Genomic DNA, 23,592 nt, shown 5'->3' on the forward strand with positions numbered 1-23,592 from the left:
CCAGCATATTGGTCATACATTATTTTCTTAAATCTATGTTGACTTAGCTCAATCCTATTACTCATTTCACCCTTATGGATTTCAGGCTTTTCCTTGATGTTAATGTTGGTTGGTAGTGCTGCAAAATGTGAATTAGTGCATTGTTGGTTAGAAATAGTGGCAGTATAGTCAAGAGCATGTAATTCTAACATGGATACGTTAATTGAAAAAGACATGAAAGTGATTAATAAAGCACACACAATCTTGGGCTTATGAGAGATAGAGCAATATAGCAAAAAGTTATGATGAACTTTAATGAAACACAAGTTCCACTCCAATGAACTGGGAGATCGCTCTCTTCTGAAGTGTTGGTCTGCTGCATTCAAATCAGGTGACCCTAACCTTTACAAGGAGTCAAGATAATTACCTCTGCAAAGCTATCAGATAAGCTAAGAGACAGTACCAGTTCAAAATTGAGTCCTAGTGCAGCTGTCAGATATGTCAGGACTTACAAAGTGTAACGGGTTACAAAATGAAGTCAGGCAGCATAGCCAACAATATTCTCTGCATGTTTTGAACAGAAGGAAATGGGTAGGTCATCATCTATCCCGAGATTCACCTGAAAGTAAGATACTGTCCTGGGCGTAAGATGAGTTTTCCAAAGGGTGAATCTGCGGAAAGCATTAGGCTCGGATGCTGTCCCTGATATGTCCCTAGATCCAAGTAGATCAGTTGACAGGGGCATGAACCCTAATCCACTCCCTCTATGCTCAAGACTATGTGACCAGGTTCAGCTCCTCCATCTATAAGTTTGCAGATGATATGATAGTGAGCCACATATCAAATAATGATGAGTCAGAGTACAGGAAGAGGATAGAGAGCAACCTTTCCCTCAAAGTTAACAAAACAATGGAGCTGGTCATTGACTTCAGGAAGGAGGATGTGCACATGCTCCTCTCTACACCAACAGTGTTGAGCTTGGGAGGGTTGAGAGCTTCAAGGTCCTAAGAGTGAATATAACCTGTAACCTGTTGTGATTCAACTACATCGATATAACAGCCAATAAAGCTTACCAAGGCCTCTATTTCCTCAGGAGGCTTTAGCCATTTGGCATGTTCCTGTCAATTCTTACCAATTTGTATTGATGCACCATAATAGATTGACATAGAAACTGCTCTGCACATGACTGCAAGAACCTGCACAGAGTTGTGCACACAGCTCAGCACATCAGAAAAACCAACCTCTCCACTATTGACTCTGTCAATACTTCTCATTGCCTCAGTAAAGCAACTACTATAATCAAAGACCACACCCACCCTGGATGTTCTCTCTTTACCTCTCTTCCATCAGCAGAAGATAACAAAAGCCTGAAGCACTTACCACCACCAGGCTCAAGCACAGCTTCCATACCACTGTAATCAGACTCTTGAACAGAACTCTTGTATGATAAAATGGATGCCTACCCTCATAATCTATCCTGTTCTGACCCTGTACGTTATTGTTTACCTGCACTGCATTTACTCTGACATTTACACATTGTTCTGCATTTTAACTTGTTCTTCCTCAATGCACTATGTAATGATTTATTCTACATGAACAGTACACAAGACTAGCTTTTCACTACTTCTTTGTACGTGACAATAATAAACCAGTACCAATAAACTAATACCAAATTAAATAATATGTCTAGTACTGGGTAGCACAGTTTAGGAAAGATATGAGTGATTTTGAGAGGGTGAAGAAGAGATTTCACAGAACTATTCATATAATGGAGGAGTTCAATATGTGGTGGACTAAACAAGCAGGGTCATTTTCTCCAACGAGAAGAGAAAGTTCCCACAGAATCTGATCATTAAAACTATGAAGACTATTCTAATGAAAAACAATTTTCATTGGCAGAAAAGCCAAAAATTAAGGAGCATAGACTGAAACTTCTTTTGACAAAAGAACAAAATGTAACATGAGGAAAAAATATATTTATGTGACAGGCAAGTAAAAGAGCCCATCACTGCATTTGCACTGCTATTATTGGATCACCCTTCTCGGGATTGAAAATGGACACTAGATGTCGATGACCAGTGATGAGGGTAAACTCTTGCCCATACAGGTACTGGTTAAAAGGCTTTACACCCAAAAGAAACTCAAGGCCTCTTTGTCAATCTGTGCGTAATTTTTCTTGACAGCAGTAAGGGAACGTGATGCAAAGGTTATGGAACATTCACTTCCGTCACTCAAACATAACTGTGACATAACTGCACCTATACCATAGCGCTAGGTGTCACAGGCAAGTTTCGCTGGGTGATGTGGATTATAAAGTGTGAAAATAGTGTCTGACACCACTATTCCCTTTGCCTTTTGAAAACCACCTCACTCTGCTTTGTCCATTGCCCTTTCTTCCCCATCTGCAGTAATGAGATCAAAGGGTGGAGCACAGTAGCAAGGTTTGGCAGGAGCCTGTTATAGTAACTGACAAATCCTAAAAAGGACAGCAACCGCATCACATCCTTTGGCCTTGGGGCATCTGCCACTGCTTGAATTTTCTCAGCATGCTTATGCAATCTTTGTGCATCAATGATGTCACTGTCTTTTTGTTTTGGAGATACTTCTTGTCATCCAGGTAACACTGAGTACCTGGGCAGCCTCGCAGCACCTGGTCCATGGCTTTCTGCCAGAGTGCAGGTGCAGCAGCTACTCTAAAAATATGCCTTTTATAGTGCTAAACCCTTTGTGAATGCTTATGGTAAGAGCAGTTGTTTAGAATTGGAATACATTATCAGGAGTGATAGTGGAGTCAGATTTCATCTTTGTATTGAAAAGGAGTGTAGGGTAATTTTTAAAGAAATAGTAAGTTTATGGAGGGAAAGCAAGAAAGTGGGACTAAATCGATTGCTTTAACATTGAAGACACAAGAGACTGTTGATGCTGGAATCTGGAGCAACAAACAATTTGCTGAAAGAACTCAGCGGGTCAACCCACTGTATTCCTCCAGTGGATTGTTGTTCTTACATTAAACTGGTTTATCAGCTGAATGGTCTATATTACACTATTTCATTGTACTCTCATCATGCTTCTAATTATTTTGGAATGTATTCTGTGCGTGCTGCTAAATTTTATTAAAAATAAAAAGAGCTTTACGGTAATTAAAGTATTTAGTAAAGGATAGCTGCAAATCATCAATTTTCTTTAACTGCTACATTGTGTACTCATCTAGATTGTTAATTATCTTTCCTGTTATTTTATAACTACTCTTTGAATACTTCCTTGCTGGGTCTATTTGACTGCAAGTTTATGAAGTGCTCCCTTTGCCCACTGGGGGCTTGCTGACCATCCTTCGACCAAGGATCTTTTTGGAGATACGTGAGTTAGGCATCTGAAAGGTATGACCAATCTATCGGATTTGGTGATGCTTTATAGTGGTGGAGATCCAGTTCATGTTGGCCTCCTCCAATACGCTGGTGTTTAGTGTGTCCGTCCTTCCAGCTGATCGTCAGAAAACCTTCAGGAGGCTCTTTGGTGGTATTGCTCCTGGGCTTTCAGGTGGTCCATGATTCAGTTCCATACTGAAGTGTTAGAAGGATGACTGCTCCATCGACCAAAAGATTTGTTTGGAACTGTAGGCCACTGTCCTCAGAGACTCTTTTCCTTAGTCTTGCATAGGCTCCAATTGCACTACTCAGGCAGTGATTGATCTCTGAGTCTATGTCTGCAGTTGAGGAGAGAACGGTGCCAAGGTATGCCTCGGCAAAGGCATTCAGGATACATTGGAGGTCTTCTTCAGAGTGTGCTATGATGGCATTTTCATCCACATACTGAAGCTCCATGATAGTGGTTCAATGGTCTCATTCAGAGAATGTATACAGTATACAATCCGAAATTCTTACTCTCCACAGACATCCTCAAAACAAAACTGTCAAAGAATGAGTGACAGGAAAAAAGCGTAAGAGCCCCAAAGCCACCTGACCCTCTCTGACACACAAACAGCAGCAAGCAGCACCAACCCTCCCCTCACTCATTCTCGTGGAAAGCATCAGCACTCTCACCACCCACTGTGCAAGCAACAGCAAAGACCCAAAGAGAGCCTCTCATCGCAACAGTTCAACATCCCTCAGGCTATCCCTCACTCACAAGAGATGCAGCGATGGAGGAGCTGGTTTAATGTTAGAGTCCGTCAGTAGTGCATTTTGATTTTGAGTTCCCCGGACTTGAGAACCGGTAGCAAACTCTCACTCAGCACTGAGGCAGAGAGTGATCATCTGAGTGCAGAGGCCTCCCACAGTCACACTCACTGTCTCTTCAAAGTTCAAAGTACATTTATTATCAAAGTATGTACACGGCCTTGAGATTCATCCCTTACAGACAGCCACAAAACAAAGAAACCCAAAAGAACCTGTAAAAAAAAAGACCATAAGACATAGGAGCAGAATTAGGCCATTTGGCCTATTGAGTCTGCTCTGGCATTCAATCATGGCTGATCTTTTTTTTTCTCCCCCTCAGCTCCACTCCCCGGCTTTCTTTTGGTTGCTCTCTGTGTGTTTTTAAAAGCTTCCCAGTCCTCTGTCTTCCCATTAATTTTTGCTTTGTTTTATGCCCTCTCTTTTGCTTTTACTTTAACTTTGATTACCTCTGTCAGACATAGTTGCACTATTTTGCCATTTGAGTGTTGCTTTGTGTTAGGAATACACCTGTCCTGCACATTCCTCATTTTCCCAGAAACTCGCACCATTGCTGCTCTTCTGTCATCCCCGCCAGCGTCTCCTTCTAATTTACTTTGGCCAACTCCTCACTCGTCCCATTGTAATTTCCTTTACTCCACTGAAATCCAACTACATCAGACTTTACTTTCTTCCCATCAAATTTCATTGAACTCAATCATATTGTGATCACTGCCTCCTAAGGGCTCTTTTAACTTAAGCTCCCTAATCACCTCTGGCTCATTTTATAACACTCAATCCAATATAGCTGATCCCATAGTGGGACCATCAAATACCCAATGTGCAGAGAAAAAAAAAAAAAACAAATCTGGCCAACAATAAAATCAAGCAAGCAAACAAAAAACAAGGATGAAGGATCTTGGTCCAAAACGTCCTCTGTTTACTCTTTTCCATAGATGTGGTCTGGCCTGCTGAGTTCCTCCAGCATTTTGTGCGTGTTGCTTGGATTTCCAGCATCTGCAGATCTTCTCATTTGTGGAAGGAAGCAAATAAATTTCAGAACTGAGGTGCACAAAGAGAGTCTGTCCACAGACCCCCAGTTCAGCAGCAGAGACAAGTAAACGTCATGGAGCAGGTTCTTAACCTTGAACCGGTTGGGCTGGAAATCCTGTTGTCCATTACACACACAATTGGGATTCCCTGTGACAGTTCTTGGCCAATGAGGGAAAGAATGGCCGCAATAAAGATGATTCCATAGGGTGAGTGTAATGAGTGTTTGACTCCCGTCTTGAACAGTGAAGAGTTGTGAATCAGCACCGCTAACCGTAGCTATAAATGTAATCTTCCAAATCAACGGTAGTGACTTTATTTGATAAACAGACTCAAAAGAACGTTGCAGGTTAATTACAAGGTTCCACCGAGATTTGAACTCGGATCGCTGGATTCAGAGTCCAGAGTGCTAACCATTACACCATGGAACCCCCGCTGTTAACATTCAGTATGTGTAGCCCTTTCGATAAATCATCATTAGATGTTTCGTTTCATTTTCTCTAGATTTCGTGATAGAATTAAACATATCATTGCACATAAGTGTGCAGAGACACATTTTATTACAATTAAAGCAAATCAGGCTCTGCCGATAAATGGATTTTTTGTTTCAAAATGTGTATATTCTTACAGGAACTCGTGAATCATTTTCTGCTTTAACCTTTAAAAATTTAAAGGTCATTTCCGTCATCAGAGTAATCACCCACATGACTTTCGCAAGAATTTTAAAATTTATTTTGTCAGTCAACTTGTCAATACAACGACGATCTCAGGGACTAGGCCACCCGCCCCAGTGCGCATGTCTCTGTGGAACGCCGACTTCTTCACGTGATCAGAAAGGGGGCGGACATTCGGTCGCACTGCGCATGTGCGCGGTCGCCTAGCAACCGTCCGTACACAAGGAGCCGGCTCCCTCGTTGTGCAACTGCTCCGGCTCAACAACCATGGCCAAGGAAAACGGGGACCTCTCTCAGTTAGAGCTGGAGTCAATCATCGGGTTCAACGGTAAGAGTGGTCGTAGCGATGCCCGAGTCCCGCCAACTGCGAGGGTGCAGCTGCCGACCCGAGACTCAACCCTTGCTGTAGCATCGTGATCTGTTACCTTAGAGACTGCTTGCTCCCCATTCCCTCTCACGTGTCTCCACACACCAAGGGAACTAAAGAAACTCTTATTAAGTTTTGCGAGGGACGCATTAGAGCAGGCAGACTGCACTTTAAATTTTGAAACCTCAAAAAAGATGTTGTAGGTGTTGGAACTCTAAAATTAAAGTAGAAAATGACAGAAATATTCAGCAGGAAGGGCAGCATCTGTGGGAAGAGAAACAGAAATGATATTTCGCTTCGGAGACCCTTCGTCTACCTGGGAATGAAGTAAAATTAGCTCGTTAAGCTTATTGGAGCATTTTCTTTTTAAATATTTAATTCATGAGCTAGATAACTGGAGGGCAGCAAGTGTAGTTCAAGAAAAGGAGCAGGGATAACTCAATTGGTTACAGATGAATGAAGTTAACTTAGTAATAATGAAGTTATTGCTGAAAAGTTCATGGCACATGCATGATTGATCTATATTTGGAAAAGTTGGAATTAATCTAAATTGTCAGCATGATTTTATTAGGGAAAGCTGTACCTAACAACATGGGCACTGTACATATATTCTTTTAAAGCAGAAAAACTCAGCAAAACTCAAGCATTCAAAAACTCAGAAGGGAAAGGGGTAGAAGATGAATAGAGTACTGAGAGGGGATTGCTTAGTTAGAGGAGCAGACAGGAGATTCTGTGGAAGTGAGAAAGATACCCAGATGGTCTTTTGCCTCCCTGGTGCCGGTGCCAGGGTCAGGGATATCTTGGATTGTGTCACAGCATTCTAAAGGAGAAAGATGAGCAGCCAGATGTCATGATACATACTGGTACTAATGACATGGATAGGAAATGGGTGGAGGTAGTGAAGGGGGACTATAGGAAGACAGGTAGAAAGCTGAAAAGCAGGACCTCCAAGTTAGTCATCTCTGTCACATACCAGTGAGGGTAAGAATGGGATGTTTAGGCAGACGAATATATGGCTGAGGAATTGGTGCAGGGGACAGGGTTTCAGATTGCTGGATCATTGGGATCTCTTCTGGGGAAGGTACAATGGTGTGGACACCACTGAGTTGTTACCAAAAAAAGAGCATAGCTGGAAGCTTAACATCCAAGGATAGACATTTCATAATAGGATGAGATAATGGAGTGGCTCTGTTGGTAAAATATTAAATCAATTCCTTAGAAAGAGGTGACATAGGATTGGAAGATGTAGAATCCTTGTAAGTAGAGTTGAGAAACTGCAGGTCTAAAAAGACCCTGATGGGAATTTTGTATATAATGTGCCTCTGAACGGTAGCCAGAATGTGGGGTACAAATTACAATGGGTGATAGAAAAGGCATGTATCGAAAAAGGCTATGTTATGATAGTCATGGAGATTTTAATGTGCAGGTAAATTAGGAAAATCAGGTTGGCGATGGATCCTAAGGGAACAAAATTCTAGAATGCCTACAAGATGGCTCTTTAGAGCAGCTAGAGTACTGAGGGAAAGGCAGTTCTGGATTAGGTGTTGTGTAATGCACCAGATTTCATTAGAGGATGTATGGTAAATGAATCTTCAGGAGGCAGTGCTCATAATATGATAGAATTCATTCTGTGGTCTGAGAGGGAGAAGGTAAAGTCAAATATTACAGTGGAGTAAAGGGAATTACAGAGACATGAAAGAGGAGCTAGCCAAAGTGGTTTAGAAGGAAATGCTAGCAGGGATGATGGCAGAACAGAAATGGGTGGAGTTTCTGGGGTCAATTTGGAAGGTACAGAACTGAACATGCTAAAGATGAAGTACTGCAAAGGGAGGATGAGGTAACTGTAGCTTGACAAGGGAAGTCAAAGACTGCATATAAAGAAAAGAGAGGACATATAATATAGCGAAGATTAGTGGGAGGTCAGGGGATTGGGAGGTTTTTAAAAATCAACAGAAGGCAACTGGAAAAGCTATAAGGAAAGAAAAGAAGAAATACGAAGGAAAGTTAACCAATCAAATAAGAGGATACTAAAAAGTTTTAGGTGTATAAAGTGTAAAAGAGGGGCAGCAGTGGGTATCAACTGCTGAAAAATGACCATGGAGAGGTAGTAATGGGGGACAAAGAAATGGCAAATGAACTTAAATACTATTTTTGCATCAGTCTTCACTGTGAAAGACACCAGCAGTATGCCAGAAAACTTCGAGTGTTAGGAGGCAGAAGTGAGTGTAATCTCTATTATTAAGGAAAAGGTGTTTGGGAAGTTGAAAGGTCTGAAGTTAGATCCAGTGTTCTGAAAGAAGTAGCTGAAGAGATTGGGGAGGAATTAGTAATGATCTTTCTAGGATCACTAGATTCTGGAATGGTTCTTGCGAACTGGAACATTGCAAGTATCACTCCACAATTTAAGAAGGGACGGGGCAGAAGAAAGGAAATTATAAGCCACTTAGCCTGACTTCAGTGGTTTGGAAAATGTTGGAATCCATTATTAAGAATGAGGTTTCAAAATACTTGGACGCACATAATAAAATAGCCCAAAGCTGGCATGGTTACCATCAAGGGGAATCTTGCCTGACAAATCTGTTGGAATTCCTTGAGTAAATAAACAGCCAGGGACCCTATAGTTAGGGAGTCAGACAGGTGATTCTGTGGACGCAGGAAAGAAACTCGGATGCTAGTTTGCCTCGCAGGTGCCAGGGTCCAGGATGTTTCAGATCGAGTCCATGATATCCTGCAGTGGGAAGGAGAACAGCCAGAGGTCGTGGTACATATTGGTACCAATGACATAGGAATATAATGAGGTGGAAGATAAATGTGTGGCTGAAGAATTGTAGCAGGGGTCAGGGATTCAGATTTCTGGATTATTGGGACCTCTTTTGGGGCAGGTGTGACCTGTATAAAAAGGACGGGTTGCACTTGAATCCCAGGGGACTAATATCTTGGTGGGGTGGTTTGGTAAGGCTAATGGGGAGAGTTTAAACTGGAACTGTTAGGGGGTGGGAACTGAACTGAAGAGAATGGGGAAGAGGCGTTGGCTCACAAATAGAGAAAGCTTGTAGACAGTGTGTGAAGGAGGATAGGTGAGTGATAGAGAAGGGATGTGCTCAGATGGATGGTGTGAGAGGTTTTCTATGTTTCTATGATAGAGAAAGGAAAATCAATACACGTTGTTTACTTGTCAGAAGGTCTTTGACAAGCTGCTGCACATGAAGCAACTTAATAGGATAAGGGACCATGGTATTTCAGGAAAGATACCAACATGGATAGGAGATTGGCTGACTGGCAGGAGGCAAAGAATGGGAATAAAGGGAGCCTTTTCTGATTGGCTGCTGGTGACTACTGGTGTTCCACAAGAATTTATGTTGGGATTGCTTCTTTTCATTTTATATGCCAATGACTTGGATGTTGGAGTTATGGAGTTATAGAGTCATAGAGGTGTACAGCACAGAAACAGGCCCTTTGGCCCATCTAGTCCATGCTGAAACCATTTAAACGGGCTTCCATATCCCTACTATCAACTTCTCTTAAATGTTGAAATTGAACTCACATGCACCACTTGTGCTGTCAGCTTGTTCTATATTCTCACAACCCTCTGAGTGAAGAAGTTTCCCTCCATGGTCCCCTTAAACTTCTCACCTTTCACTCTTAACCTATGATCTCTGGTCGTGGTCCCACACAACCTCACTTGAAAAAGCCCGGTTGCATTTACCCTATCTATACCCTTCATAATTTTGTATTCCTCTATCAAATCTTCAACATTCTAAAGAATATAGTCCTAACCTATTCAACCTTTCCTTACATCTCAGGCCCTCCAGACTCGGTAACGTCCTTGTAAATATTCCCTGTATACTTTCTACATGTTTATATCTTTCTTGTAGGTTGGTGGCCAAAATCACACACAGTAGTCCAAATTAGGCCTCACCAATGTTATCAACTTCAACGTAACATCCCACCTCCTGGACTCAACACATTGATTTATGGCCAATTGTCAAAAGCTTTCTTTATAATCCTATATACCTGTGACGCCACTTTCAACTAATTATGGACCTGTAGTCCCAGATCTCTTTGTTCTACCATACTCCTCAGTGACCTACTGTTCACTATGTAAGACCTACCCTGGTTGGTCTTACCAAAGTACAAAACCCTGCACTTGTCTGCATTAAATTCCATCCGCCATTTTTCTGCCCATTTTTCCAGCTGTTGCAAATCCATCTGCAAGCCATGATAGCCTTCCTCAATGTCCACTACACCCCCAATTTTGGTGTTACCTGGAAATTTTCTTGATCTGGTTAACCACATTATCATTGATATAAATGACAAACAACATAGGATCCAGCACCGATTCCTGTGACACACCATTAGTCACAGGCCACCAGTCAGAGAGGTAACCATCTACCTCTGGCTTCACTCTCTGGCTTCTCCCACAAAGCCAATGTCTAATCCAATTTACTACCTTATCCTGAATGCCAAGCAACTGAACCTTCTTGACCAGCCTCCCATATGGGACCTTGTCAAACGTCTTATTGAAGTCCACATAGACAACATCCACTGTCTTGCTTTTATCCACTTTACTGGTTGTTTCCTCGGAAAACTCTATATGATTGGTTAGACCTGACCTACCACACACAAAGCCATGGTGACTATCCTTAACTAGTCCATGTCCACCCAAATACTTATTTATCTGTTCCTTAAGAATACCTTCCAATAAATTTCCCACAACTGATGTCAGTCTCACCAGCCTATAATTTCCTGGTTGCTGCTTAGAGCCTTTTTTAAACAGTGGAACAACATTTGCTATTCTCCAATCCTCCGGTAACTCCCCTGACACTAAGGATGATCTAGGTATCTCTGCTAGGGCCACAGCAATTTCTGCACTTGCCTCCCGTAGGGTCTGAGGGAACTCCTTCTCAGGCCCTGGGGATTTATCCATCCTAGTTTGCCTCAGGGTCGCAAATACCTTTTCTTCCGTAATCTGTACAGGGTCCATGAAGTTGATGCCACTTTGCCTCACTTCTATAGGCTCTGTGTCCGTATCCTGTGTAAATACAGATGCAAAGAATTTATTTAAGATAGCCCCCCATCTGTTTTGGCTCCACACGTGGATTACCATTCTAGTCTTCCAGAGGACTAATTTTGTCCCTTACAATCCTTTTGCTCTTCATATATCTATAGAATCCCTTAGGATTCTCCTTCACCTTGTATTCTAGAGCAACTTCATGCCTTCCTGATTCCTCTCTTATGTGTTCTTTTGCATTTCTTATATTTCATAAGTACCTCATTTGTTCCTATTTGCGAGTACCTTTTTTCTCTTAACCAGGGCCTCAATATTTCTTGAAAACTAAGGTTCTCTATACTTGCTTTCTTTACCATTTATTCTGACAGCCACATACAAGCTTTGTACTCTCAAAATTTTGTTTTTGAAGGTATACCTTTGCCAGAAAACACTTTCCAGATCATTCCTGATCTCATTAAAATAAGCCTTTCTCTAATTTAGAATCTCAGCCTGCAGACCAGGCCTATCTTTTTTTTCATATTTAATTTGAAACTAATGGCATTGTGGTCACTGGATGTAAAGTGTTCCGCTGCACAGACTTCTGACCCCTGCCCTGTCTCATTCCCTAATAGAAGATCTAGTATCATCCACTCTCTCATTGGGACTTCTACCTACTGATGAAGGAAACTTTCCTAAACACATTTGACAAACTCTATCCCATCTTGTCCCTTTAAAGCATGGAATTCCCAGTCAATATGTGGACAGTTAAATCACCTAGTATAACACCATTTTCTTACATTGTCATAACAGCATAACAGCATATTACAGCATCTGCTGATGCTGTAAGTACAAGCAACTCACACAAAATGCTGGTGGAACACAGCAGACCAGGCAGCATCTATAGGAAGAAGTACAGTGGACGTTTCAGGCCGAGACCCTTTGTCAGGTCTCGGCCTGAAACATTGATTATACTCCCTATAGATGCTGCCTGGCCTGCTACATTCCACCAGCATTTTGTGTGTGTTGTTTTTTATTTCTTACGACAGTTTGCAACCTCTTTACAAATTTGTTCCTCTAAATTCCTTAGAATGTTGGGTAGTCTGTAATATTTTCCCATTAACGTGGTCATATTTCTCAGTTCCACCCATATTGCCTCACTAGTCGAGTTCTCCACTCTGCCCTGAGGGAGCACGCCCATGACATTTTCTCTGACTAGTAACATCACCCCACCTTTTTTCTTTTCTTTATCAATCTTTTTATTAGTTAAATAAAAGTGTGTGTGTATATATATAAAAATAAAAAAACAAGAGGAGAATTGTCTCAAAAATCTATATCAATAACAATTCAAATAAAAGGAAAAATACACATGATCATGATCATACATAGAATTAATCTAATAGTATATAATTTAAAAAAAACAAAACACAAAAAACCACAAAAAACAGAAAAAAAACTGGGCAGTTCATCTTGAGGGTAAAAGCAGGAAAAAAGGAAAAACTTTCTGATCAAATCCAAAACTTCAAAAAGGTAACTGGAAGGGCCATAAGTCAGGGCCTATGAAAATAATGAATAAAGGGTCGCCAAGTTTCCTCAAATTTAAAGGATGTATCCAATGTCTTGACTTCTTATTTTCTCTAAACTTTAACAGGACGTAACGGAGGAAAGCCAAAAAAAAAAGACAGTAGGTGGGTTAGAATCCTTCCATTTAAACAAAATGGCTCTCCGAGCCAACAAGTTGTAAAAGTTGTCACCCATAGAGCGGAAGCAGGATTATCTCCTGCTTCCGAAGGAATAATCCCAAAAATTGCTGTTAATAGTTTCAGTTGTAGATCCAAATTCAAGACTTTGGATAAAATTTTAAAGACTTCTTTCCAAAAATTATCTAACTTGATACAAGACCAGAACATATGTGTGAAAGTAGCCACCTCAATGTTACATCTATCACAAATAGGATTAATATTGGAAAAAATATGGGCTAATTTATCTTTTGACATATGCGCCCGAAGCACTATCTTGCACCCCATCTTCTTTAATCTCTTCTGCCTTGACACCTCTAAAACAACAGAATACCAGAATATTGAGCTGCCAGTCGCCTCTCCTGCAATCCAGTCTCATTAATGACTGCAGCATCATAATTCTGGGTGTTGATCTCTTTCACCTTTTCTACGATACTTCCTGTACTCATTCACACAGTTCAGGACACTAGTCGCACCACGCTCAACCTTTTGATTTCTGACTTTGCCTGAGGTCTTATCAACATCTGTCTCCACAACTTCTCCACTAACTGTTCTGGTACTCAGGTTCCTATCCTCCTGCAATGCTAGTTTAAACTCCACCATGCAGCATTCACGGTCGTTCCTGCTAGGGTTTGAAATCCCGCTCCAGTTCAGGTGAAAACCATCCCTTTTGTACAAGCCCCACTTTCTGTGAAAGAGGGGCAATGATCCAAAAATCCGAGACCAACTCCTTAGCCATGTGTTAAAATACATAATCTTCCTACTTCTGACCTCACTAGTACATGACACAGGTAGCAATCTGAAGGTCTTGCCCTTTAATTTAGCACATATATCCCTGAATTCCCTTTGCAGAACCTCATCACTCGACCTACCCACATCATTATTCCTACATGGACCATTGCCTCTGGCTGTCACCCTCCCACATTAAAATGTTAAGGATGCATTCTGAGGCCCTGGTACCTGGGAGGCAACATACCACCCAGCAATCTCTTTCTCACCCACAGATGGCTTTATGGCCAAGTTTGCAGATGATACAAAGATAGGTGGAGGAGCAGGTAGTGTTGAGGAAGCAGGAGTCTGCAGAAGTATTTTGACAGATTGGGAGAATGGGCAAAAAGCGGCCGATGGAATATAGCATAAGGAAGTGTATGGTCGTCCACTTTGGTAAAAGGAATAAAGGCATAGACAATATTTTAAGTGGGGTGAAAATTTAAAAAATCAGAGGTGATAAGGGACTTGGGAGCCCCTGTACAGGATTCCCTGAAGGTTAACTCGGAGGTTGAATTGGTTGTAAGGAAGGCAAATGCAATGTTAGTACACATTTTGAGAGGACTGGAATATAAGAGCAGGGATTTCATGCTAAGACTTTATAAGGCATTGGACTAACTGTACTTGAAGTATTATAAGCAGTTTCGGGCTCCTATCAAAGAAAAGACATGTTGGTATTGGAGAAGGTCCAGAGGAGGTTCTTGAGAATAATTCCAGGAATGAAAGGGTTAATGTAAGAGGAGTGTTTGATGACTCTGGACGTGCTCAAGGGAGTTTAGAAGAATGAGGAGAATCTCATTGAAACCTATGAAATATTGAAAGAGTGGATGTGGAGAGGATGTTTTCTATAGTGGGTAAGTCTAGGACCAGAGGGCCCAGCCTCAGAGTAGATGGACATCAATTTAGAATAGAGCAGGAAATTCTTTAGCTGGAGGGCAGTGAATCTGTTGAATTCATTGCCACAGACAGCTGTGGAGGCCAAGTCATTGAGTATATTTAAAATATGGGTTAATGGATTCCTGATTAGTCAGGGTGTCAATGATTATAGAGAGAAGGCAGGAGAATGGGGTTGAGAGGGATAATAAATCAGCCAGGACGGAATGGTGGAGCAGACTCGATGGACCAAATGGCTTAATTCTGCTCCTATTTCTTACTGTCTTATTGTCTAGGAAAACTGATCTGTGCTTCACTAAGTGGTGGAATTAAAGATAGTATTAAATCAAACAATTACAAAGTTGCCACCAATAGCAGTCGGTCTGAATTTCAGGAACATTTTGGTATTCAACAAAGGACAAGAAAAAGATTGATAAAGAAAGGGAAGGTGTCATGATCAAAGTGTCAAGAAAGTTAAATTAGATTGTGAGAGGTCTTCCATGTATTTAAAAAGGAATTGACTTGCAAGGTCAAAAGTGTATTCCTAGCAGATATAATTTGGAGAAATTATAATGATGGAATAAGGAATGGCAGAAATATTAAACAAATGTTTAATAAATGTCACAGAAAAAGTCTCCACCAGAAATCTGAGAGAATCCAGCATCCAGCAAGAGTACAACACTGAAAGGAATTAGTAAAGCAAAAGCCCTGGGGAGTGGTGAAACTGAAAGATGTGATGACCCAAATTCTGGAGGTTTGAAAGAGGAGTTGATAAAGAGTGGATGCTTTGCATCATGAAATCACTGAATTGCTATAGCACTTGAAGCAGTCATTCAGCCCATTGTGTCCATGTTGGATTGCTTCCAGAGGAATTCACTAATTTCAGCCTGGCCTTTTCTCTGTTGTTTGAAAAATATTTCTTCACAATATGTTTAACAGACTTCCTTTTGGACGCTCAGTGAAAACTGCTTCTACCACATCTACAGGCAGTGCATTCCAGATTCCAAATAAAAATTACACAACTGCTATTTCCTCATATTGTCATTAATTATTTTTCCATTGGTTATCATATTGCAAAATTCTGTAGATTGGGAACTATGTGTGTAAAGTGAAATCTATGTTGAGGGATGTAAGCACAAAACAAAGAATAATAGGATTGAGCAAAGTCATTGTGAATTTATTAAAAGGAAATAATTTTCATTGGAATTATTTACAAATACAATTATTAGAGTAAGGAAATACAGAAACCTATGAACCTTGTGTATTTGAATTTTGATGAACGTTTTTGGCAAGGTCCCACACAGGACATTGGTCAGAAACATCAGAAAGCACAACGTTTCAGGGGTAATCTATTGGCATAAGTTAAGACTTGGTTAACAGACTGAAAGTAAAGCGTTAAAATGAACTTGCCATTGTCAGTTTCACAGGCTATGTGGGCTTCTGCAGGGGCCAGTGTTTGGACCTCAGCTGTTTACAATCTATATCAATAATTTGTTGAGGGAATCAAATATTATATATCCAATTTGTTGATGAGGTAAAACAATATGGGCAAGCTAAATGAGTGGGTGAGAACACGGCAGTTGGAATATAATATAGTATCTCTCATGCATCATCATTACCTTTATTATATGTGTTAAATTGTGTCCATTATGTTACTTTATTAATCTTTACACACCTATTATATTTCTTTTAACTATATTGGCTTTTTTCAGATTTTGCAGTCACTTCTGGAAGTCCCTTTTGCAAAATATTAAGTGTTGAATGTAATCAGGGATTCTTGTATTTGGTTTAGATCAAACAGTATGCCAGTCTACTTTTGTATTGCAGGCAAGGTGCCTTGTGGCTTATCTGTGCACCCTGATGGTGAAAATATAATTTACCCCCTGGGATGTACAACTATAATACAAAATTTGAACAGTAGCCAACAAGCTTTCCTGGAAAGTCACACAAACAATATCTCCTTTGTTACGGTTAGTAAGAGTGGAAAGTATATTGCCACTGGACAAGTCACGTACATGGGTTTCAAGGTAAGAATAATGTACTCTTCAAAAAAGGCAATAAATAGCAAATTTTAGAGATGTGAAATGAGCAAAAACATATTGTTTCATAGAATTTGTGATGAGAAAATGTAATACAATAATTGATTGGGAATGTAGAACATTAGGAACTTGTTTTTGTTTAACAAAATGCCATGGTGTATGACAGTGAGTGGGAAGAAAATATAAATTGGATTTGTTTACAAAACCTGTTACATTTTGGTTTACTATATGAGTAAACATGTAGAATTAAAGTTATTTGTAAACAGAGGCAAATAGAAAGTATTTAGTTCTTAAAAAGTATTAACTTACAGTTTTGGTTTTGCAATAGGAAGCCAAAAGTAGGGATCAAAGATGATTCAGAATTTAGTTACTAATCACTGATTTATATGTAATGAAATATGTTTTGCAGCAGTAATGCAGTGAAAAAACATAAAAGTTACAAAAAAAGTTCAAAAAGGAGCAACAAAGTTGTGTACATGGTGTTGTGTATTTAATACTTTAGTAGTATTTGAGTAATATTGTAAATATATTGTTTGATTATGTATCTTGTGTTACGTACTCAGGCAACAATAAATATATGAGTTCGGCAAGGGTTTCTTATAACAAACAACACGTTTATTAAACACAGAAAACAAACCCCCCAAAAGTAAACAAACACTACCGTAACCGGAAACAGCTGCTGAGCGGCAGCCCAAACAGTTCTTAAAGTGATATTCCAAAAACAGTTCTTAAAGTGATATTCCAAAAACAGTTCTTAAAAGTGGTATTGCCAAAAGTTCGATATGCTCACAGTCCATTTAAAAGGAGAGACTTTATAGGACGATTTAAATTCTCTTTCACGTCGCTTGCTCCAATCCCCGACGTCGAACTTCTCACGAAGAATTTACGAAACAGAACGGCTTAAAGGCACTGACCTTTCCTTCTCCACTACCTTCAATCCTTTCTAGTTAAACCTAGGGATTAACACGAAGATACTCAATGAAATCCTTCCAGATAAGGATCAACAAAGGTCGGCCCCGTTTCACCGTAGAAAGCGATTCTCCTCGATCTTTAACTTCCGAACTTCCAATCTTCACTCTCCACTAATTTCTCGAACTAGCAGAATCATAAAGAACCTGCTGACAATGACCTCTTAAACTTTAGGCATTAAATAAAAACTTCATCCTTCAACTAAACTGCGTCATCACTTAAAACACGCAGTGGCATGAAGTCAACCTGGCAAATTCAGCCACGAACTGCCCCTCCTCACAGGGTGGGGTCTACCTTTTATAACCTGTTTAAAAAAAACCCCGTCACATGATCTCTACTGGCGGGAAAATGACGTCATTCCACCATCTCAAGATCATAACCTCAAGTCCAGTATAGCTTCAACCCCAGTCACATGACAAGGGCACCACTGTCATGTGTCACGAGTACGTAACACTTGTTTGATTAAATAATTCACTGTGTGTGCACGTCCATGGCAAGCAGTGAGGACCACTGACATCCTTGGGTGGGTGTGTTTGTTATTTGTGTGCCTGGAGGTGACTGATGAGTCCAATCCGGGCTAGGAAGTACCTCCCACTCATGGGATAAGCCTGTGAAGTTTCTCGTACTTTATGCTTATATTTCAATGTTATTACTTGCATGTGAATTTGATTAAAGTGAGGGAGAGTTCTCAAGTTGTCAACCTCACTTTCTCATCCTAGTCTATTTGGATCGAGTGGCACGATGAGTCAAGACGGCTGGAAATGGGTCAGGATGCAGTGGACAACCAGGGCTATTTATGGGTCTTGCCTTGCTCTTCGTGCTCTACAATGTGTGCTGGGAAACCAGCTGGTGGTTTCCTCCATGCAGTCCACTGAACCCAGTCTGCATATGCTTTGGGTAGACAAGCCTGAAGTCACCGAGGGTTCAGAAAAACCCAACAGCTACTCTCACCTGGTTTGTCTGGCCTGTCGAAACTGTTGCTCTGTGTGACCTCTGTTGCATGCAAACAGCTTTCTTGGAGCCATAGGTGAGATTTGTGTGCCAGGTGAGAACCAATGGTGGAGGATCTACCTCGGAAGGTATGACAGGTCTTCACACTACAGGTGTTACCCCTCCCTGACATCCCATACACCCTAATTCATTAAAGGTTATATGTAAAAATATGTGAAATGTATGTGTCATACATGTAATAAGTGTGTGCTTTGCTTAAAGTAAAAAAATGAACTAAGAATTACATCTCTCGGCTTCCTTGTTTTATAAGACATAACAGTGGTGATGAAGAAGTTTTAAATGAATCCAAGATGACTACCTACCTGTTGAAATGCAGCCAGATATTTGAGTTTTTTAAAAAGCGTAGCAAGGAGCAGTCGTGTCTTTAAAACAAAAACATAGCATGTTTTCTTCACAAAAGGAAAGGCGATTGAGTTTAAAAAAAGTCAGAAAGCAGAATAGTTCATGAGTTCAGTTACAGTGAGTACCAGGTGATAATAATCATTAAAAAAGGAGCAGCAATGGTTAGCTGCATCAGAAAGATTGACATGTTTGATTGCACAACATATGAGCTAACTGAGCAATATTTTAAAGCAAATGGAATAGCTAATAAGAAACAAGTACTAGTTTTGCTGAGTGCATTGGGTGGAAAAGCATATAGTTTGCTTAGGGGTTTGACTATTCCAACCAAAAATGCTGAAATGAGCTTTACTTATATTATGAAAATAACACAGGAACATTTATAACCAAAGCCATTGTTGACCGCAGAATGCTTTAGCTTCCATAAGCAGAATCAAAAGGAAGGGGAGTCCATTTCAACATGCGTGGCTGAATTGAAGAGATTGTCCAAGCATTGTCAGTTTGGCAATGGGCTTAATAATGCACTGAAAGATTGTTCAATTTGTTACAAGAAAGCATTAAAAAATGGCCGCTAACTGAAGCACAACTTACATTTAAAATATCTGTATCAATGGAAGCAGCAAGCAGAGAAGCTATAGAATTGTAGTCAGCAATGAAAATGAACATGAACAAAATTGAAATGTCTAAACAGAAATCGGCCTGGCCAAACAAATTGTGCTACAGTTGCTACAGCGGCTCACATACACCAGACCAATGCAAGATGAAAGGTGAAACTTGCAGAAAATGTAACAAGGTAGGACACACAAAGAGCATGTTGGGCAGACAAAAGTAAATGGAAAAAAAGATGAAAGTCAAGTTGCAGTTTCAAAAAGAATACTAATCGGCATGCTGTTGATGAAAAATGTTGAGAGTGACATAGGACTATGTAGCCTTGAGATTTATAATATTAAAACTAACAATAGATAAGCAATATGCTTAGACCAGAATTGAACAGCAAATTAATTCAAATGGAATTGGATACTGGCTCAGCTGTTTCAGTCATTCCACAAAATGAGTTTGAACAGCATGTCAAAGATACTAAACAGAAGCCTGTAGACATCCAACTAAGAACTTGCTATACTGGAGAAAAGTTAACTCCTGTGGGAATGACATTTGTAACAGTGAAATACAACAACCAACAAATCTCATTGGGGTTGTATGAGGTTAAGAGCAAGAGGGCCAGCATTGTGGGGTTGTGATTGGCTGAAACAACTACAACTTGCTTGGAGATCCATCCACAACTTGCATGCCACGTCCCCAGCAATAGCAAATTAGAAAAGGTACTGAATGGGGCCACAGCAGTGTTCAAGGATGGCAATGGAACACTGAAACATATGAAGGGTAAAACTTTTAATGAAAATGAAAATGCCACATCCAAGTTTTACAAAACTTAATCCAGTTCCTTATACCATCCGTGATAAAGTAGCCAGTGAGATAGATCGCAAGGAGGTTGAGTAGAGTCAATGGCAACTCCAGTGGTCCCAGTAGCAAAGAAAAATGTGTCTGTCAGGATCTGTGGTGGTTTTAAGTTCACCATTAACTCAGTACTGCAAGTAGATCAGTACCCTCTACTCAGGATAGAGGATACCTTTGCAAACCTTTCCGGAGGGAAACACTTCAGGAAAGTGGACTTAGCTGAGTCCTATCTACAAATGGAAATGGAAAAAGAGTCCTAAGTGTTTCTCATCATAAACATTCACAAAGGGCTTTATCGCTATATTAGGCTTATTTTTGGAGTAACATCTGTACCTGCACTCTGGCAGAAAGCTATAGCCCAGTTGCTGCAAGGCTGCCCAGCACTCAGTGTTACCTTGATGACATCATTGTTACCAATGAGGAATACAAGGAACATCTCCAACATCGCAAGACAGCATTAAAAAGATTAGATCATGGGCTCAGAGCATGATGTTTAAATTCTTTAAACCAAGCATCATTTACTATGGTCACACCATTGATGCCCAAGGATTTCACAAGTGTGATGTGAAAATTCAAGCAGTGTTGCATGCCCCACGGCCAAAGGATGTGTCACAGTTGCTGTTCTTTTTAGGATTTGTCAACTACTATAACAGGTTCCTGCTAAAACTGGTTACTGCGCCCCTTGATCTCATTACTGCAGATCGGGAAGAAATGGCATTGGAGGAAGCAGAGAGAGGTGGCTTTCCAGGCAGTAAAGGAAATAGTGATGTCAGACACTGTACTCACACTTTATAACCATATAACAATCACAGCACGGAAACAGGCCATCTCGGCCCTCCTAGTCCGTGCCGAACTCTTAATCTCACCTAGTCCCAGCTACCCACACTCAGCCCATAACCCTCCATTCCTTTCCTGTCCATATACCTATCCAATTTTACCTTAAATGACACAACTGAACTGGCCTCTACTACTTCTACAGGAAGCTCATTCCACACAGCTATCACTCTCTGAGTAAAGAAATACCCCCTCGTGTTTCCCTTAAACTTCTGCCCCCTAACTCTCAAATCATGTCCTCTCGTTTGAATCTCCCCTATTCTCAATGGAAATAGCCTATTCACGTCAACTCTATCTATCCCTCTCAAAATTTTAAATACCTCAATCAGATCCCCCCTCAACCTTCTACGCTCCAATGAGTAGATACCTAACTTGTTCAACCTTTCTCTGTAACTTAAGTGCTGAAACCCAGGTAACATCCTAGTAAATCGTCTCTGCACTCTCTCTAATTTATTGATATTTTTCCTATAATTCGGTGACCAGAATTATGATCCACATCATGCAGTGAATCTTGCCAGATTCTATTCAGGATACCAACATGTGCAGAAGATATGTGTCCCAAGCTGTTAGAACAACTTCCTGGAGTCTCAGAGTCAACTCCTACAACCACCACAGAGGAGGCTCCGGAACCTGTTTCACGGCCACAAGGCTTTAAATGTTTAGGCCTGAATGTCTGTGGATGCTGTAAAGTAGTTGTGTTATGTAGTATATTTTACTTATATATATATATATATATATAGTAGTTGAATACTGTCTCATTATTTTTGCTCCCTTTTGCACTATTTACTTAATTTATTTTATATAAATGTACTTAATGTACTTTTGATATATTGCACTGTACTACTACTACTGCAAAACAATAAGTTTCACATCGTATGTCAGTGATATTAATCCTGATTCTGATTCATACCAAATCTCCTCCTTATAACTTGGAGCTGTTGTATGCCTTTTTTTTATGATTACATCAGTATGTTGGACCCAAGATGTCTGAGATGTTAACGTCCAGGAACTTGAAGCTGCTCAGTCTTTCTACCACTGACCCCTCAATAAGGACTGATGTGTGTTCTTCAAAATTCCCCTTCATGAAGTCCACAATTAATTCCTTGGTCTTGCTGATGTTGAGTGCAAGGTTGTAATTGCAACACCACTCAACCAACTAATCTATCTCACTGCTGAAAGCCTATTGTTGCTGTCTGAGATTTTGCCAACAACAGTGTTGCGAGTTGCAAATTTATAGGTGGTATTTGAGATGTGCTTAGCTACATGGTCACATGTAAAGAGAACAGAGTGATGTGCTAAGCACACATCTTTGAGTTGAGCCTGGGCTGATTGTCAGTAAGGAAGAGATACTCTTACTGGTCTGCAATGAATTTGGTCTGATAAGGAAAATGAGGATCCAGTTGCCGAGGGAAGTATGGAGGGCCAGGTCTAGATGCTTGTTAATTAATAATGAGGGGATGATGGTAATAGGCTGGTCCTTGACTTATTTCCACTTGGCATAATTTACCTATTATTATTTAATTACTTATGGTTTTATATTGCTATATTTCTACACTATTCTTGGTTGGTGCGACTGTAACAAAACCCAATTTCCCTTGGGATCAATAAAGTATGTCTGTCTGTCTGTCTGAATGGTGAGCTGTAATCAACATACAGCAATCTGACATACAGTATATTTTTCTGTTAGCTGGTTGCTCCAAAGCAGAGTGGAGAGCCAGTAAGATCGGTATTGGCTATAGGCAAATTGTAGTGGATGCTGGTCCATGCTTCAGGCAGTAGTTAATTCTAGCCATAACCAATCTTTCATATCACTTCATCACAGTAACTGAGTGCCACTGGGCAATAGTTGTTAAGTCAGCTCACCCTGATCTTCTTGGGCATCAGTATGATTGCTGCTCTTTTGAAGCAAGTGAGAACCTCAGACTTTAGTAAGAGGTTGAAGATATCCTTGAACACTTCAGCCAGTTGGTGGCACAGGTTTTAAGTACCATTGGGACCTAATGTCTTGTGGAGCTTCACCATCTTGAAGAACGTTCTGATAATTGGTCTCCAAGACAGAGATCACAGGGTGATTTGCACGACTAGTGTTTTCGTCCCTTTCAAAGCATGCACAGCAGGCATTCGGTTTATCAGGGAATGAAGCATCACTCCCATTTATACCGTTAGGTTTCGCCTTATGGGAAGTAAGGGCATGCAAATCCTGCCATAGCTGTTGGGTATCTGATTATATCTCTAGTTCCACACAGGGTTGCCTTTTCGCCGTCATGATGGCCTTCGGTAGGTTGTACCTGGACGACTTGTTGAATTCTGCTCACTGGCCTTGAGTGCCACAGATCCAGTCCTCAGCAAACTGTGAC

The 23,592-nt window shown here is 40.5% G+C and overlaps 1 protein-coding gene and 1 non-coding gene across 4 annotated transcripts in view; one reads left to right on the forward strand and one right to left on the reverse strand.

Moving 5' to 3' along the window:
- Window positions 1-5,539: 5,539 nt before the first annotated feature.
- trnaq-cug (transfer RNA glutamine (anticodon CUG)) lies at window positions 5,540-5,611 on the reverse strand. The gene has a single exon. It is a non-coding gene; the product is annotated as a tRNA-Gln (tRNA).
- A 417-nt stretch (window positions 5,612-6,028) lies between these two features.
- Window positions 6,029-23,592, forward strand: part of cfap52 (cilia and flagella associated protein 52) — a 79,101-nt gene continuing 61,537 nt past the window's right edge. For 2 of the 3 annotated variants that reach the window (XM_059948707.1, XM_059948708.1), the window contains exons 1-2: window positions 6,029-6,182; window positions 16,416-16,615. In XM_059948707.1, the coding sequence (XP_059804690.1) occupies window positions 6,122-6,182; window positions 16,416-16,615 (261 nt within the window). In that variant the 5' untranslated portion in view covers window positions 6,029-6,121. The remainder of the gene's footprint in view (window positions 6,183-16,415; window positions 16,616-23,592) is intronic. The other variant, XM_059948709.1, reaches the window with a different exon arrangement.

Source organism: Hypanus sabinus, chromosome 23 (assembly GCF_030144855.1).
Source record: "Hypanus sabinus isolate sHypSab1 chromosome 23, sHypSab1.hap1, whole genome shotgun sequence".
Taxonomy (NCBI): domain Eukaryota; kingdom Metazoa; phylum Chordata; class Chondrichthyes; order Myliobatiformes; family Dasyatidae; genus Hypanus; species Hypanus sabinus.